At 46.0% G+C, this 17,524-nt stretch overlaps 1 protein-coding gene across 1 annotated transcript in view; it reads right to left on the bottom strand.

Annotated features, from left to right (window-relative positions):
• The window catches only part of ZBTB8B (zinc finger and BTB domain containing 8B), a 21,483-nt gene extending 6,974 nt beyond the window's left edge, over window positions 1-14,509 (bottom strand). The window contains exons 1-2 of the mRNA XM_081817993.1: window positions 12,101-14,509; window positions 3,407-3,595 (exon numbers count right to left, since the gene is read on the bottom strand). Of these exons, the coding sequence (XP_081674119.1) occupies window positions 3,407-3,595; window positions 12,101-13,049 (1,138 nt within the window). The 5' untranslated portion in view covers window positions 13,050-14,509. The remainder of the gene's footprint in view (window positions 1-3,406; window positions 3,596-12,100) is intronic.
• Between the last annotated feature and the right edge of the window lie 3,015 nt (window positions 14,510-17,524).

Raw genomic sequence — 17,524 nt, 5'->3', positions numbered from 1 at the left:
CCCCCCCCCCCCCCCCCCGCCACAGCCTCCGCCTCACCAAGGTGCTTCCGCCCCAAGGCCATCGGGCAGGTGAGGAACGTGCCACCTCCCCGCCGCCAAGCCTCTTGCCCGGCTATTAATATGCCTCTGACGGCCGCCTTCGCTGACGCTCTGGACCAGCTTAGGTCCCCAGATACACGTTCTCGCCTATCCTCCTTCCTTTGTTGAATTTTTAAAAAGATTTTATTTATTTATTTATTTATTTATTTATTTAGAGTGAGCAGGGGGAGGGGCAGAGGTAGAAGAAGAGAGAGAATCTCACGGAGACTCCGTGCTGAGCACAGAACCCTACTCGGAGCTCAATCCCACAACACTGAGATCATGACCTGAGCCGAACCAAGAGCCGGTCACTTAACCCACCGAGCCACCCAGGCGCCCCCCACGCCCCTTTGTTGAATTTCTAACAAATGGTTAGTAAATTCCCTAGATGATAATAAGCTCCAAGAAGATAGGGGCCATCCTCATTCATGTTCTCTGTCACATTTGTTACTATAACTCTATGCCTGGCATATAAAGGGCATGCAGGGAACGCTTGAGGATTTTAGGTGTGGCTTTTTATGTACCTGGGATTGTCCAGTTATTAGGGAGGCCGACTTCCTAGATGGTATCTTCTCCGTCCTTATCTCTTTTTTGATAAATGCTTTCCTTACCTCTGAGAAGCACTTTGCAAACTAGAAAAAAGAACCTGATCTCCTACCCCATGCAGTTCCTCCTTAGGGCAGCAGCCCCAGGGGCCCCCTCTGCATACGGATCTATCTAATGTGTGCACTCTTCAGGAGCTCCAGCCTAGAGGGGTCTGCGAACCAAAGCCTCTCCTGTGGAGACCTCTGGATGCAGGATGCACACAAGAGGTAGAGACAGAGAGAAATGACAGAGGACAAAAGCCAATAACACAACACCCAGCTCACTGGAGCTGCCACTACATCCTGGCCAAATGCCTTCCAGGGGGTCTCCTAGGCTTTCTACACTAAACCCCAACCCTTAGCCAACCTGGCTATGTCCATGACCTTTGCAACCTGACAGGGCCTTTGAAAACCACCTCTTGGGGCTGCAGTGGACTGGACCTTGTATAACATGGAAAGATAGAGGGAATAAGGATTCCAACCAGTAAACTATCTTCAGGGCACCAGGAACCTACTGCTGCCAAGACAGACTGGAGATATAATTTGGGGGGGAGAAAAAGACAGACAAAAACTTGAGGCTATGGGAAGAGGCCATTCTCAGGGGTGCTGGGGCCAGCCCTGAGAGTGGAGACGGCCAGTAACCTCGTACTTAACTTAAATCTGGATTCTTTCAAAACCACAATTCACATACCACAAAATTCACCTTTTAAAAGCATACAATTTGGGTGTCTGGGTGGCTCAGTTGGTTAAGCGACTGCCTTCGGCTCGGGTCATGATCCTGGAGTCCCGGGATCGAGTCCCGCATCGGGCTCCCTGCTCGGCGGGGGGTCTGCTTCTCCCTCTGCCCTCTTCCCTCTCATGCTCTCTGCCTCTCATTCTCTCTCTCTCAAATAAATGAATAATAAATAAATAAATAAATAAAAGCGTATAATTTAGTGGTTTTTAGTATATTCACCAGGTTGTGCAACTATCACCACCATCTAGTTCCAGAACATTTTCATCACCCCAGAAAGAAATCAGGTGCCTATTAACGGCCACCCCTCTCCCATTTGCCAGCCTCTTAGCCCCTGGTAACCACTGATCTACTCTATCTCCATGGGTCTGCCCATCTTACGTATCAAGGAAATCATACAAGATGTGGCCTTTTGTGACCGGCTGCTTTCACGTGGTGTAATGCTTTTAAGGTTCATCCATGTTGTAGCATGTATCAGAACTGCATTCCATGTTATGGCTTAATAAGGGTCCATGGTATGGATAGGCCACAATTTGTTTATTCATGCGTCAGTTGATGGACACTTGGGTTGTTTCCACTTTTTGGCTATGGGAATAATGCTGCAATGAACCTTTGCGTGCAGATGTGTTTTTGTGCGAATGTATGTTTTCAGTTCTCTTGGGTATATACTTAGATATAGAATTGCTGCAGTCTACGGTAACTTTATGCTTAAGTTTTTGAAGAACAACCAGATTGTTTTCCACAGTGGCTGCACCATTTTATATTCCCACCAGCAGTGTATGAATGTTCTAATTCCACCACATCCTTGCCAACACTTTGTTATTACTTGCTTTTTGGTGATAACAATCCTAGTGTGTCTGAAGTGGTATCTCACTGTGGCTTTGATCTGCATTTTCCCAATGACTAGTGATGATGAGCATCTTTTCATGTTCTTATTGGACATTGTGTATCTTCTTTGGAGAAATGTCTATTCACATCCGTTGTTTAATTTGGTTATTTGTCTTTTATTGTTGAACTGAAAGGGTTCTTTATATATTCTGGTTACTAGATCCTTAGCAGATAAATGATTCACTAGTATTTTCTCCCATTCTGTGGGTTCTCACATTCTTGATAGTATCCTCTGAAGTCCAAACCATTTTTATGTTTGATTTTCTAAAGACTGATTGCCTTGCTCAAAGATGATCTTAAATACAATGCCTTCCTAAATGGCCTGAACACCTTTTAGCTGGTGGGAATTAACCACTCACATGGGAGACAGAATCCCAGGGGGAAGCCAGTGGGAGGGGAGGTCCCCTGGGTCTGAAGTCCTCTTTGCTGCCCACAGGTAGCCTTAGAAAGGGTGGCACACACTTTTCCCAAATCCAGGTACTGGGGTTGGGTGGAAAACTGAGGATGCACTCTTCTCACCTCTGGCATCACACCGGTGAGAACAGACCCACAATCCCCTGTCCACACCCCATTGTTCTCTGCCTTATGACAACCATCCCTGACCAGGATCTAAACTTTCTTGAGTTGGGGGCGCCTGGGTGGCTCAGTCAGTTAAGCAGCTGCCTTCGGCTCAGGTCATGATCCTAGGGTTCTCGGATCGAGCCCCACATTGGGCTCCCTGCTCAGTGGGGATCCTGCTTCTCTCTCTCTCCCTCTGCAGCTGCCCCTGCTTGTGCTCTCTCGTGCTCTCTCGTGCTCTCTCTCTCGTGCTCTCGAGCTCTTGGCTCATCACTACATACGTATGTTGGATTATTTTGTCACATAAATAAAATCTAAAAAAAAAAAAGCCAAAAAACAAACTTTCTTGAGTCTAAGAAAACTAGTCTCTTATATAAGTTTTAACTTTCTCTAAGTGCCACCAACCCAGCTTTAATTTAGTAGAAACACATGTTTAAAATTCTCTGAAAATGCTCCAGGGGACAGAGAAGTAAAAGGCAGGCTGGTTCACCCTTGCATTAGACAAATGTCAGGAGCCCCCTCCCCTCCGTCCCCTCCACCCTCACCACAGGAGATTTTCCAGCCCAGACACTTACGCTCAGCGCGTGACTCCGCAGATGCTCCTGTCGCGTGAACCTCTTGCCACAGGTCTCACAGGGGTAGGGCCGCTCACCCGTGTGCGAGCGGATATGCCGCTTAAGGATGCCCTTCTGTTTGGCAGTGTAAGGACAAAAAGGACACTTGTGGAGCTTGATGGGGACCACCAGCACGTCACCTGGGGAACCAAATGGGTTGTAAGCATCAGTGACACTGGCCACCCTCCGACAGGTGATCGGGACCTGGGGAATTCTGCCAGCCCGGACCCAGAGGGAGGACATCAACTTTACCACCAGCTAAGGGCAAGACACTACAAATTCCAAGTCTCTGTCTGGCTCCCAATCAGCCAGAGGGTAAAGTGGGCTTCTGATATAAGGCTGCAAGGAATGACATATGGTCCTGGCTTCTAAACTTCTCTATGGCTCGCAGTTAGAGACACAGCTTACATCACAACCTCAGAATTCACATGTCTTCAAGGGGATAACTGGAAAAGCTTCCCAAAATAACACTCACTCTGACAGTGTCTATTGTCTCTGATTTCATTTTAAGGCAGTGCTGATGGAGACCCTGTTACAGACTGAATTGCATCCCCCCAAAATTCATACATTGAAGTCCTAACCTCCAGTGTGACTATTTTTGGAGATAGGGAGGTAAATTAAGGTTAAATGAGGTCATAAGGGTAGAGCCCTAATCTGATAGGACGGGTGTCCTTATAATCCGAGGAAGAGACACCAGAGGTCTCATTCTCTCTCTGTTCATGCACAGACGAAAGGCCATGTGAGGACCAGGAAGAAGGTAGTAGGTCGCGAGCCAGGAAGAAAACAACCCTACCAGCACCTTGAGCTTGGACTCTGAGCCTCCAGAACTGTGAGAAAATAAATCTCTGTTGTTTAAGCCACTCAATCTGTGGTATTTCTGCTGTGGCAGCCTGAACTGACCTCCTGAATTGATTTCATGACCCTCAAAAGTTTGGGACCCTCTGTTATGATGAATCAGACCCCTGGATCAGGATCTATCCTTTCTATGACAGGAGTGCCTAAGAAGAGCTTCCAGGCATGTGCAGAAGATGTGTACTGTGAAAAAAAAGAAAAAGAAGAAGAAGAAGAATAGAAAAAAAACAAAAACAAAAAAAAAGAAGATGTGTACTGTGATGCACACCCTCAACCGGAATTCGTATTAACTCTATAGATCTGAAATCCTCAAACATCCAGGAATTCACTTAAATCTTTTTCCAACTCTTTGGTTTTTTTCCCACCTTGCTCGTACAACCATTAAGGTGACAACACGATTATCCCCCCCATATACAAAAACTGTTCAAGTTTCCCAAGTTACCCTCATTGCAGCATTCCAAGATGTGTCCCCTCTACGCACAGCCTTCAGGATTTTATAGACTTTGGTCATATCACATCATACAGGAAGGCACTAGTGACTCAAGCTTTCCAGGCATTGAAATCTGAGTTCAAGGCCCTGCTCCACCATTTACCAGCCGTATGACTTTGGACATCTCCCTTGACTTCTCTGTGCCTCACTTTTCTCATCTGTAAAATAGGGATGATAACAGTTCCCACCTTAAAGGATTGTGGTAAGAATGAAGTGAAGTAATACCTACAGCACAGCACCTCGCACATGGTAAGAGCTCATGAATGTCAGCCATTTTTGTCACCATCATCCTCTCCTTGGTGTTTCTTTACCGATGAAGCAGCCCAGGCTCTGTGGTTTTTCTCAACACTGTAGTAACTCCTTTTCTCTGGGACCTTCCCAGGATACCTACCTGGGCTTTATCTTTTCGGAGGTGCTGCCAAAAGTATGGCAAGCCGAATCCCAAGTGAGAACCCAACATCATTCCCAACACAAACCAACCCAAGGGTGGAGATTATTTTCTCTGGTTTCAAGTTCCCAGCCTGATAATGCCTAACATTCTGCATCATCTATAGTGACTCCAAAGCCTGTTTCCTACAATAAAGCAGCAGCTCTTGGCTCATCACTACATACGTATGTTGGATTATTTTGTCACTGAGCACACTGGGACTGAGATCTAGTTTCCTGCTCACTCCTCTGGTGTTGTGGAATCTTCCTGCCATCTAGCCCCACCAGCCTGGCATTAGACTTTATCTCTTCTCAATTATCTACAAAAACAGTAAGTCAAATGCGCCCGGCATTGATCCCCGGAAAAACCAACTGTTAACTCTATCTCCATCAGAAAAGTAAGAATTACCACAACACTTTCCTTCCTCTCTCATGATCTGATCTCACCAATACAACCATTCATTTAAATGCCTACTACATGCCAGACACTCTTAATAAGGTCCACCTTTACCAAGACACCCATTTCTTCCCTCAAGAAGTTAAGTCTGGCAGGAAAGAAAGACATGTAAACAACTTCACACAATATAATGTAACATGTGCAAAGTTCAAAGTGATGAAGAAGCATAGACAAGAAAGTAATGAATTCACTCTAGGAGTTCAGAGAAGATTTCACAGGAGAGGTGATCTTTGAGCAAGGTTTTAAAGGATGAATAGGAGTTCACCAGGAGTTCAAGACAGACAAAGGTATCTCAGACAGAGAAATAACACACACTTAGGCATAGAGGTAAATAAGAAAACAGAATATAAAGCAGAGGGGAGGGGGGGATGAGAAATGAGGCTGTGGAAGGGGCAAGAACCAGACTGTGAAGGTCATGGTCAATCATTTATTCAACAAATTTATACTGAGCATCTACTAAATGTCGGGCTATGTTCTAGGCCCTGGGGATACAGCAGTGAACAGAAAAGATAAAAATCCTGCCCTCATGATTCTGACATGTTCAGGAACTTGGACTTTATTCTGTAAGCAGCTAGAATTTTAAGGAGGGGAAGTACATGGTCAGATTTGAGTTTTAAAAGATCCCTCAGAAGACAGTACAGGGGAAGGATTTTTCTTTTTAATTTTTTCCAAAGATTTATTTATTTATTTGAGGGAGAGAGAGTGCAGGGAGGGAGGGGCAGAGGGAGAGGGACAGAGAGTCTCAAGCAGACTCCACAGGAAAGGCAGAGCCCGTTGTGGGGCTGTCTTGCGACCCTGAGATCACGACCTGAGCCAAAACCAAGAGTGGGACGCTTAACCGACAGCGCCCTCCAGGAACCTTGTAGGGGAAGGATTGAAGAGAGGCAATATGAAAGGCATGAAGTACAGGTGAGAGAGGATGCGAAATGTCATGAACTAAAGCAGGGACCGCGGAGGTGGAGAGGAGATACCCATGTGAGGTAAAATGGACAGCACTTGATGACCACATGTGGGAGGGTAAAAAGGGAAAAGAGAAGATTCAAAATGACAGAGATTCTGGGTTAGCTGACCTGGTGGATGATGGTGGAATAAACCGAGGTAGGGAACACAGGAGGAAAAGCAGGTACTAGAGGAATGATAGGTTCAGTTTGGATTTTACTATGTTTGGGGCAGGCCCAGAGCATCCATGAGGGGCATATCTGGGTTAGATAAATCTGGAGCTTAGGCACAGAAGGGAAAAATACAGTTTTAAGAATCTTCAGGAGGGGTGCCTGGGTGGCTCAGTTGGTTAAGCGGCTGCCTTCGGCTCAGGTCGTGATCCTGGGGTCCTGGGATCAAGCCCCGCATGGGGCTCCCTGCTCAGCAGGGAGCCTGCTTCTCCCTCTCCCTCTGCCTGCCTCTCTGCCTACTTGTTCTCTCTCTCTCTCTGTCAAATAAAAAAAAAAAAACTTTAAAAAAAAAAAAAAAGAATCTTCAGGAAATTGGAGTGGTTGCTTTAATTAAGGTCTGGCCTTTCCCTGAGCACCCTGCTTCCCTTACCCCATCGCCCTGACACCTCTGAGTCGGAGGTGCGTAGGATCCCCCTTGTGCTTCACTGTCATCTCCAGACCACTGTCCCGCCCTCCATCCTCAAAAACCTTAAGATCTTTTGAAGCTCACACCATTGAATGATAGTACAGCTACATCTCCTTATTACAGTCATCCTGGATCCCTGAGGTCACCTCCTCATTCTGTGGAGATTTGATCACATTGCCTTCAAATACAACTCCTGGCGTAATTCTTGATGTGAGTACTGAAAATGACCCTGGCCTCTCTGTTCCTTGACCTCCTTTCCTCCAAAGACCTTGTTCTCCACCCCATCTCAGCTACCCCGTCCTAGACCAAGAGCTCTCAACTCCACCTGCATATTAGAATCACCTGGGAAACTTAAAAAAACAAAACAAAACTGATGTCCAATCTCTATCCCAAGCATCAGATTTTTAAAACACTCTGCCTAGTGTATAGTTGAGAGGGAGAATCATGGCCCCATACCTAGATATTTCCAATAACTGCATTTGTTCCGCAGCCTACATATCAAGCATCCCACTTCCCAACCACTATCTCGTATCTTTCCAGCTCACCCCCTAAGTGTCCCTTCTCGGTTGGGACCACATCATGGATTATGCCGCCATTTTACTGTCCTTCACCTCCTTGGGGCCTCATGCCTCTCCTTCCCCAGTTTCGTGCTCACAATCCATCACTGAAATCACTCCTTCACATCCATCCTTAACTGCCTGGGTCTTCTCTCTCCCTCTGTGTTCACCTGGTTAAACCTAAATTCTGGTTAAATACAAATCTGTGCCCATTCCATACCTGAAACAAGGCAAATTAACATCACTGGTGAAAAATACACAACTGTGTTCTGGTCTCACTTCGAATCCATCTAACCATCACCCTCTGAGCACTAATAACAGAGCCCTTGGTTCTGCCCAAGAACCCTAAATATTGGGGCACCTGGGTGGCTCAGTCAGGGACTCCCTCTGCCTGCGCTCTGCCTACTTGTGATCTCTCTCTCTGTCAAATAAATAAAATCTTAAAAAAAAAAAAAAGAACCCTAAATATTTCCCTGGCTCACTCTCTCCCACTCTCCTCAGGGACCATTCCACACCCTCCCTCTGATCAGGTCTCTGCCCCCCACTGTCCCCTCCTCCCTTTCAGCCATTGTCCTTGCTTCTTCTTTTTTTTTTTTTAATTTTATTTATTCATTTGAGAGAGAGAGCGAGCATGAGCAGAGGTGGGAGAGGGAGAGGCAGAGGCAGAGGGAGAAGCAGGCTCCCCCCTGAGCAGGGAGCCCGACGTGGGACTCAGTTCCAGGACCCTGAGATCATGACCTGAGCAGAAGGCAGACACTTAACCATCTGAGCCACCCAAGTGCCCCTGTCCTTGCTTCTTTAGCTGATGAGAAGCAATCAGAAGAGAACCTCCATATGCTCCCAGCCACCCCCAAGCTCCCCCATGAACACATATGGTCTGCTTCCACTCCTGTTCCTATGAACGAATGTGCTTCCTCACATGCAGAGCCAGACCATCCCCACCACTTGGACAGGGACCTCGTCTGCCCTCGCTCTATCAACTGTCTCTCTCTCTTTTACCATCAGTTATCCTACTCTCTCCTGGATCATTCCCACCAGTAAACAAACATGCTTTTAGATCCTCTACCTTCATAAAAACCTTGACCTCATATGCCCCTTCAGCTACTGATGCATTTCTCTGTCCCCTTCACAGCAAATATGCTTGAAAGAAGCATCAATACTCACTGTCTTCACCTCTATTTCCCCAGCTCTGTTTCAAGCCCTTTGGTCTCTTGCCTCCCACTTCATCAACACTACTCTTGTCAAGCCCGCCAATGACCTCCCCAGTGATCAGTGCTCACTCTGCCTACATGCAGTCCTGGACATAGTCGATTTCTCCTTTTTCCTGAAACATTTTCTCTTCCTAGTACCCATCACTCTCGATTCTCCTCCTACCTCCCTGCCTGCCCCCTCCCCGTCTCCTTTACTGGGCCCTATTTGCCTGACCTCTACATGCTGGAGTTCCCCCAGGGCGCAGTGTGTAAATCTCTTACCTTCTCCTTCTACAGCCATAAGTTCATGGGATATATAGGTTTCAAATTCCATGAACCCATTAATGATTCCCAAATGTATAGCTCAGCTGTGATTCCCCCCGGAACCCCAAGCATACAGGATGCAACTGCTTAGTGAACATCTCCACCTGGAGATCCAAGAGGCATCACAAACAACATGTTTAAGTCAACTGCTCCAGCTAAAAACCTGAGGGTCACCCTTAACTTCTCTTTTTCTCCTACCACTCATACAAGCCATTAGGAAATCTGGTCGGTTCGACCTTGAGAGGCAGTAGTGTCCTATCCAAGAAGACCACTTTGGAGGTTATGGCATACACTACCCACATGGATGCTTTTAAGATATGTCACTTCAAGTCACTCTCAGCTGAGACCCTCTAGTGGTGTCCCTTCTCAGAGGAAGACCCAAAGGTCTTCTCATGGCCGTCAGGGCCCCACCTGATCTGCCCTCATCCAAACTCTCTAACCTCATCCCCTAGCACTCTGCCTCACCCACTCCACTCCAGCCTCAGCAGCACCCTGCTGTTCCTCTAGTTCACTTGCCAGTTGTGACCTGCACCTGGGCCTTTGCACCTTGCTCCTCCCTCTGCCCAGAATGTTCTTCTCCCTGATTTACCTTGCAGTTTGCTCTCTTCCTCCCTTGCAATTTCTGCTCAAAGGCAACTTGTTAGAAAGGCCTTCCTTGTCAACACTAAATAAAACAGCATCTCCTTCACTATCAACCTCTCCCCTGCTTTAGTTCTTCTTCATGTTATATACTTACTTATATGTTTATTGTCTGTCTCCCTGCATTGGAATGTCAGCTTCATGAGGACAAGAACTGCCTTTTGTTCACTCCGATGAACAGTGCTTGGCATATAGTAAGTGCTCAATAAATATTTGTTAAATGATTGAGTGAATGGAGACATAGATCAATGGAACAGAATAGAGAGCCCAGAAATAAACCCATGCTTATATGGTCTATTAATCTATGAAAAAGGAGGCAAGAATATACAAATGGGAAACGACAGTCTCTTCAATAAGCGATGCTGGGAAAACTGAACAGGTACATGCAAAAAAATGAAACTGGACCACTTTCTGACACCACAAACAAACACAAACTCAAAATGGATTGAAGACCTAAATGTGAACCCTGAAACCATAAAAATCCTAGAGGAGAACACAGGCAGTAATTTCTCTGACATCGGTCATAGCAACATTTTTCTAGATACGTCTCCTACAGCAGGGAAAACAAAAGCAAAAATAAACTATTGGGACTACATCAAAATAAAAAGCTTTTGTGCAGGGCACCTGGGTGGCTCAGTCGTTAAGCATCTGCCTTTGGCTCAGGTCATGATCTCAGGGTCCTGGGATCGAGCCCTGCATCGGGCTCCCTGCTCGGCGGGAAGCCTGCTTCTCCCTCTCCCACTCCCCCTGCTTGTGTTCCCTCTCTCACTGTGTCTCTCTCTGTCAAATGAATAAATAAAATCTTTAAAAAAAGAAAAAAGAAGATGTCTTAAAAAAAAAAAAAAGCTTTTGTGCAGTAAAGGAAACCATCAACAAAACAAAATAAAGGCAACCTACTGAATGGAAGAAGGTATTTGCAACTGACAAACCCGATAAGGGGTGAATATCCAAAATATATAAAGAACTTACACAATTCAACACCATAAAAACAATCTGATTGGGGCACCTGGGTGGCTCAGTTGGTTAAGTGTCTGCCTTCGGCTCAGGTCATGATCCCAGGGTCCTGGGATCGAGTCCCAAGTTGGGCTCCCTCCTCAGCAGGGAGTCTGCTTCTCCCTCTCCCTCTACCCCTCCCCCCTGCTCATGCTCACTCTCTCTCTTAATAAATAAATAAAATCTAAAAAAAAAAAACAAAACCCTGGGCACCTGCTCAGTATTGAAGGGTGAATTTAAATTGGGATTCATTAATTTCTTGGCTTGGGGTTCTGGAAGCTATAGGGTACTTTCATCAGTAAGGTGGCAGCCAAGTCTATTTCAATCTCCTACAAGACATTTTACAACACAATTACCCCACCTGTTAAGAGGAGTTAGTCATGTCAACTCATCTCTCAGAGTTGTTCAGGGAAACAACCAAGTTCTCTTAAAACGCAAAAGCCTACCAAAGGAAAATATTTGATATAAAAGCTAGTTTAAGGGTGATGATTTAATTAAAACACAAATGTCTTTGGAGTTACCAACATTAATTATTAAAAGAAAAAAAAAAAGCCTACCAAAGGATATAAGAAACCTACTCACATAAAGCCAAATGCCAACTCATTTTAGATATTCTCAAGTAGATAGCACCATTGACCATGACACGCTAAGTGCCTGTCGACCATGTGCCGGGCACCATGGCTGACAAAGAGAAGTATCAATTTCTTACCTGTCCGGAATATGTGATCATACATGAGAAAAAATTCTGAGAACCTTCTCGTTTGGTCCTCAACCCTGTGATAAAGGCAAGGCAGGGATGATTATCTCCTGAACAAAATGGCTTCAAAGAGACTGATTGATTTAATCCAAGTCCCACTGCTTATTAGTAGAAGACAGTAGGTTCTTTCCATGTCTTCAGACTGCCCTCAGCATGCTTACACTCTAGTCGTAGAGGTAAAATACTACCACAGAGGAAGAGACAATGGCCCGCACACAGCAGGTGCTCAATGACCATCGCTTGGTGGGGGTGGTGGTAATGTGGTGGTAATGACAATTATGGTAATGGCAGTGACCATGACAATGATCATGATGGCAGGAGCCGAAGAGGCCCAGGTGTGCGTGCTAAAGGACCGGCAGAGATGCTGAATGCTCGTGGAGCTCACCTGAGTCCTCTCCATACCAGTCAGTCTGGACATCCATCATGGAACTCATGGTTCCTCCTGCACCATCTGGTCTTCCCTCCAAACTCCGAGAAAAGTGATGGTCCGCATCGCCTTTGCTGGGGACAGCACTGTTGCGCAGAAGTGCCTCCAGGAATTGCTTCACGTGGTAGTTACCGTAAGCCAAGTCCACAGCCTGGCCACCGGGCAAAGCCTCGGCCACGCGGGCCACGCTGAGTGGGGAGGCATAAGGCTGCAGCGGCTCACCACCCTCCACCTCCACCTCGTCGGCCTCAAACTCCACCTTGGGCTCTATCTGTTTGGGCAGAATAGAGAGGTCACCGTCAGCTGGGCCACAGCCCTGGCGGTCCTTCACCACCAGTCCCAGCGGGTGGCAGCCCTGGCAGTCACCGCAAGGGGACTCTCTCGGACGGTCCACACTCTCCTCTCCCTCGGCTGCCGAGGAGACCAAGCTCTTGGTATCACAGGAGGTCCCTTCCCTGCCTGAACTGGGGCTTCCGCCGTCAACCTGATGAGCCCCCACGGCCACCGCCGCCGCCTCCTTCTCCATCTTCCGGCAGATATCGAGGGACGACCTGATGTACGTCTTGCAGAAGTTCACCACATCGTTCATCTGCAGGTAGCTGGCCGCTGACATAACTTCAATCACGTTCTCCCCGCACAGATCCAGCTTCCCAGAGTACAGGAAGTCTAAGATGGTGGAGAAGGCATCGGATGTGACAATGTCCAGCGAGGCGGTGCTGGGCCGCCCGCTGTCCTGGATGTAGTGAATGAGCAGGGCTCGGAAGTAGCCGCTGTTGGCAAACAGAATGTTCCTGTGGGCCTTGAAGATCCGCCCTTCCACAATGATGCTGCAGTCACAGAAAAAGTCCCTCTTTCGCTGTTCATTCAACTCCCCCAAGAGCTTGGCATAATAGGATTGCATCTCCATTTCTCCACCAGCTGCTGCTTCTCTGGAGTGGCCTGTATCTCTGCCAAGATTTTTTTTTTTTTCCAGTTAATTCACCGATCCCAACCTTACAAATAAGATGTTCAGTTTTAATTTTTCTTTTTCATTCTTCCCCAAACACCGGTTCAATAGTGTCTTTATGATATGGGTTATTTTGGGATCTAACAAAAATCAGAGGTGGTCCAACGGGGTTAATTTATGAAAAACAACAAAAATAACCAGAACAAGCTGCACGTGGCACAGTACATAGTGTTTTACATGGAAGCTCTCAATACATTTTTATAAAAATCCGATGATAAAATTGTCCCCATTTTTCTGATAAGGAAATTGAGACTTAGAGAAGGTAGGAGATGACCCAGCTCTAACAGCCAGGACTCAAAACCAGGTCAGTTATCCCCTGGAGTTCCTGCTTTTATGCCTACACTATACTTTCTTCAAGACTCAGAATATAGATAATACCCAAATCTAATACTTACAGCTCAATCCTGACACGGACCTTGGAGACTGTACTCGCCTGTCTCGGCACACCCCTCTTATCATGCCTTCATGGAAGCACGGCGGATTCTTGGGCTAGCCTGCATACAGTCATCGTTCTTATGGTTTTTCGTGCCCATTCTGGCTTTGAGAGATCCACCCTTCCCCCATTCTTGGCCAACGTGTTTTGCATCAAGCTGGCGCCATCCCCAGGCTCTAGATATAAACAGATACAACACAATCAAGGCATCCCACCTTCTGAGTGCAGTGATTAGCTCAGAAATGGCCATGTGGCTTGGTCAGAGCAATGAAAAGCAATACAGGTTTAGTGAAGGTTCCAGAAAAGAGCACTGTCTACTCTGTGAGCATGTGGGATGTCAGAGATGCTGTCTCAGCACCAGGGGAACCAGCCGACAAAGATGACAGTCTGGCTCAGGCAGGAGCAACAGATGGAGCCCAGAGACACCCTCTGCGCCCGTTCATGCTGGGCCAGAAGCCAATTAAGTCTCTTTTTGCCTTAGCTGGTCTGAGTTGGGTTTTCTATCTCTTGCAAATGAGAGACTCCCAACTGATGGACTCCACTACCCTCGGTTCACTCCCTCGAATTTTATGTCCTGGCCCTTGTCTGTCAGTGGACTCCAAGCCTTTGAAGGCATGAGCCATGTCTTATCTCATTTGCTACCCTCCATAGCACCTGGCAGAGTGCTTTGGACAAGGTAGGTTGGCTAAGGACAAAGGAAGACTCCTTTCTTAACTGCTAAGTAGAACAGGTATAAATCAAGTTTAAAACCCTTCTGCTGGTGAGAAAGACAGATGCTGACCTTCTTCTCTGAGCTCTCGCCTCAATCTTTTCCCATCACACAAACCACAGAGCCGTCCTGTGACAGCACTGCAGCTGGTCTTAAGGGTTAACTTGCTTCAAGTTAACACAACTCCTTGCTTACTGACCTAAGGCCCTTGATCTGTAACCGAACTAATTTGCTTTCTTTGAGATTTGCAGACCACTGGCCTTGGAAAATGAAGGACCAGAACTTTCCCAGGCCACAGAGGCCGGCAAGTCTGTTTGAAGCCGCCTCGGCTTTCTGATTAGCCTGGCAATCTTTTAACAAAACATTTTTCTTTTTTAAGGTCACGCAAATGACTCTACTGACCTCCCTTTGCGCATCTGTAAACCTTGCCCTCCTTTGCAGAAAGATCAGAGTACTCTTGCATAACCCCGGGGTAGCCAGGAGCCAGACCTTCTTGCACAACCTCTGTGTGCTGAGATAATTCTGTAGCTAGCATCATTGAGCCGCACATCATCAAGAAATGTCAAAGCCCACCGTACTCCCTTAACTGATTAAACCCCTTTAAAAATCCCTGGGCCAGGCAGAAACCTCGGAGTTGGCTTTTGGACAAGAGTCTGCCTTCTCCCCAGATGGCTGGGCTCCTCTCTTGAGTATTGGCCTCTTGAGCAACAAGCAGCCGAACTTGGGTTTCGGTAACAATCCATCCACTACCCCTTTTCCATACTGACCCATGGAGCACAGATAAGTTTCTATAACCAAGTACATCATCTCCCTCTACTGGAATCACAAAAGGCCTAGTCAGAGCTGCCAACCACAACCAACTCCTTAGCACTCTTCCTTTCTACAAATGCAACACAATACCTCACCCAGCCAGAAATCAGACACTCCCTACCCACAAAAAGGGCCCTTCCACTGGCAAAATAGACGCCCCAAGGTCTATGTACTAACTGCACAGACTAGATTCATCGAAGACCCTCAACAACCTTATTAAGTGGCTGTCCACACCTACTTTCTACGTACTTATAGCAAGTGATGCATTAAGGTAAGAAACTAGACAACCAATTAGGGAGAGAAGTGAAGGAGTGTCTCTAAGCAAGTAAATTGACAAAGGTGAGAACTGACAGCTAGGAAAAGGTAAAAAAGTTACTTAAAAAGACCCAGGAATTTTTTCAAAATTTCAGCATGAGGCCATGTAGCTAAGCATATTAGATGCTCCTACATATTCAAAATGGCCTAAGGACAGCAATAAATTATAGCCTGGGGCTATCATTGATGGGCCTAAGTCATCAAGATGATTCTTACCTGTTTATATTCATTTTAAAGTCAAGGAAGTTATGCCATAATTTCAGGAATTTTTTTTATCCAAAGTAGTTAAAATTAACATTTGGTTCAGAAAGAAAGAGACCTATCATATATCTGCACAATTCCCAAAAATATCAACCCTGAAAGTTGTCACAGAACTAAGGTTTCACTGTCATTCCCACCTCTTCTGACTGCTCTAACCAAGCCTTCCAGGCAGTTCCTGCCATTGCCTTTGGCTATCAAAATATGAAGGGAAAAATGAGATATAGGAAAATGCAACATTTCAATATCACACTCTACTTTTCTTTAGAACTGAAAGAAAGGGGCGCCTGGGTGCCTTAGTCGGTTAAGGGGTTAAGCATCTGCCTTAGGCTCAGGTCATGATCCCAAGGTCCTGGGGTCAGGCTCCCTGCTCATCGGAAAGTCTGCTTCTCCCTCTCCCTCTGCTCCTCCCCATCCTGTTCATTCTCTCTCTCTCTCTCTCAGATAAATAAAATCTTTAAAAAAAAAAAAAAAAGAACTAAAAGAAAACCTATCAGACTGGTAAAATCACATTTTTCAATGTGCTAAAATCCAATGTTGATGTGGATATAATCTGGAATACCATTTTAGAGAGGAATTTGGCAATATTTATTAAAACCTAAAATGCACAGGGGCGCCTGGGTGGCTCAGTTGGTTAAGCGACTGCCTTCGGCTCAGGTCATGATCCTGGAGTCCCTGGATCGAGTCCCGCATCGGGCTCCCTGCTCAGCGGGGAGTCTGCTTCTCCCTCTGACCCTCCCCCCTCTCATGTGCTCTCTCTCATTCTCTCTCTCTCTCAAATAAATAAATAAAATCTTTAAAAAAAAAAAAAACAAAAAACCTAAAATGCACATTTCTTTTGGGGCGCCTGGGTGGCTCAGTCGGTTAAGTATCCACTCTTGATTTTGGCTCAGGTCATGATCTCAGGGTTCTGAGATCAAGCCATGCGTCACGCCCCTAGTTGGCTCTGGAGTGGAGCCTGCTTAAGATTCTCTCTCTCTCCTTCTCCCTCTGCCCCTGCTCCCCTCCCCGCTCATGTGCATGCTCTCTCTCTCTCTCTCAAAAATTAAAAAAAATTTTAAATATTAAATGTAAAATTTTTAAAAATACACACTTCTTTTGTCCCAGAAATTTCAACGTAAAAATTTACCCTTTCGGATGTGTTGTCAAAAAACATCAAATTACAAGTTCAGAGACGTCCATTCACCAGGTTTTTGTACTAGTGCAAAAGCAAAAGTGATCTGAATGTCCACCAACAGGGGACAAGTTAAGTCAACGAGGTACAATCACACAGGTGAATACTATGCAACCAAGTTTTTAATGAGCTAGAGTTGTATGTGTTCATTATGGAAAGGTCACCAAGATATATTAAGAGGAAAAGGCAAGATGCAAAACAAAATGTACTGTATCATCCCGTCCACATATGCATGATTTTTCCCCCATAGCAGATATACTTGAGAAGAAGGATTAAGGGTAAGAGATATGTAGAGGGACTTTCACTTTTCATTTTCAAACTTTCTGTACTGTTAGGGTGTTTTACTATGTGTATTACTGCTTTCATTTTTTTCTTTTTAAACAAAGGGGGGAAAGGAAGAGGGGCAGAGGGATAAGGTAGTTGGCAAACCAGGAAGATAAACCAGTGTAGGCACAACAACTCTTAGCCTGAAGAATGGTTTTATCTACAGGGTCTTCTCCCAGGGCACTTCTTTTTTTTTTTTTTAATTTTATTTATTTATTTGACAGAGAGAGAGAGAGACAGCTAGAGAGGGAACACAAACAGGGGGAGCGGGAGAGGGAGAAGCAGGCTCCCTGCTGAGCAAGGAGCTGGATGCAGGGCTCGATCCCAGGACCCTGGGATCATGACCGGAGCTG

The sequence above is a fragment of the Leptonychotes weddellii genome, chromosome 4 (genome assembly GCF_054177405.1).
Source record: "Leptonychotes weddellii isolate Sample4059 chromosome 4, ASM5417740v2, whole genome shotgun sequence".
NCBI classification, from domain to species: Eukaryota; Metazoa; Chordata; class Mammalia; order Carnivora; family Phocidae; genus Leptonychotes; species Leptonychotes weddellii.
The sequence above is the reverse complement of the archived record's forward strand: the minus strand, read 5'-3'. Positions and strand labels throughout refer to the sequence as shown.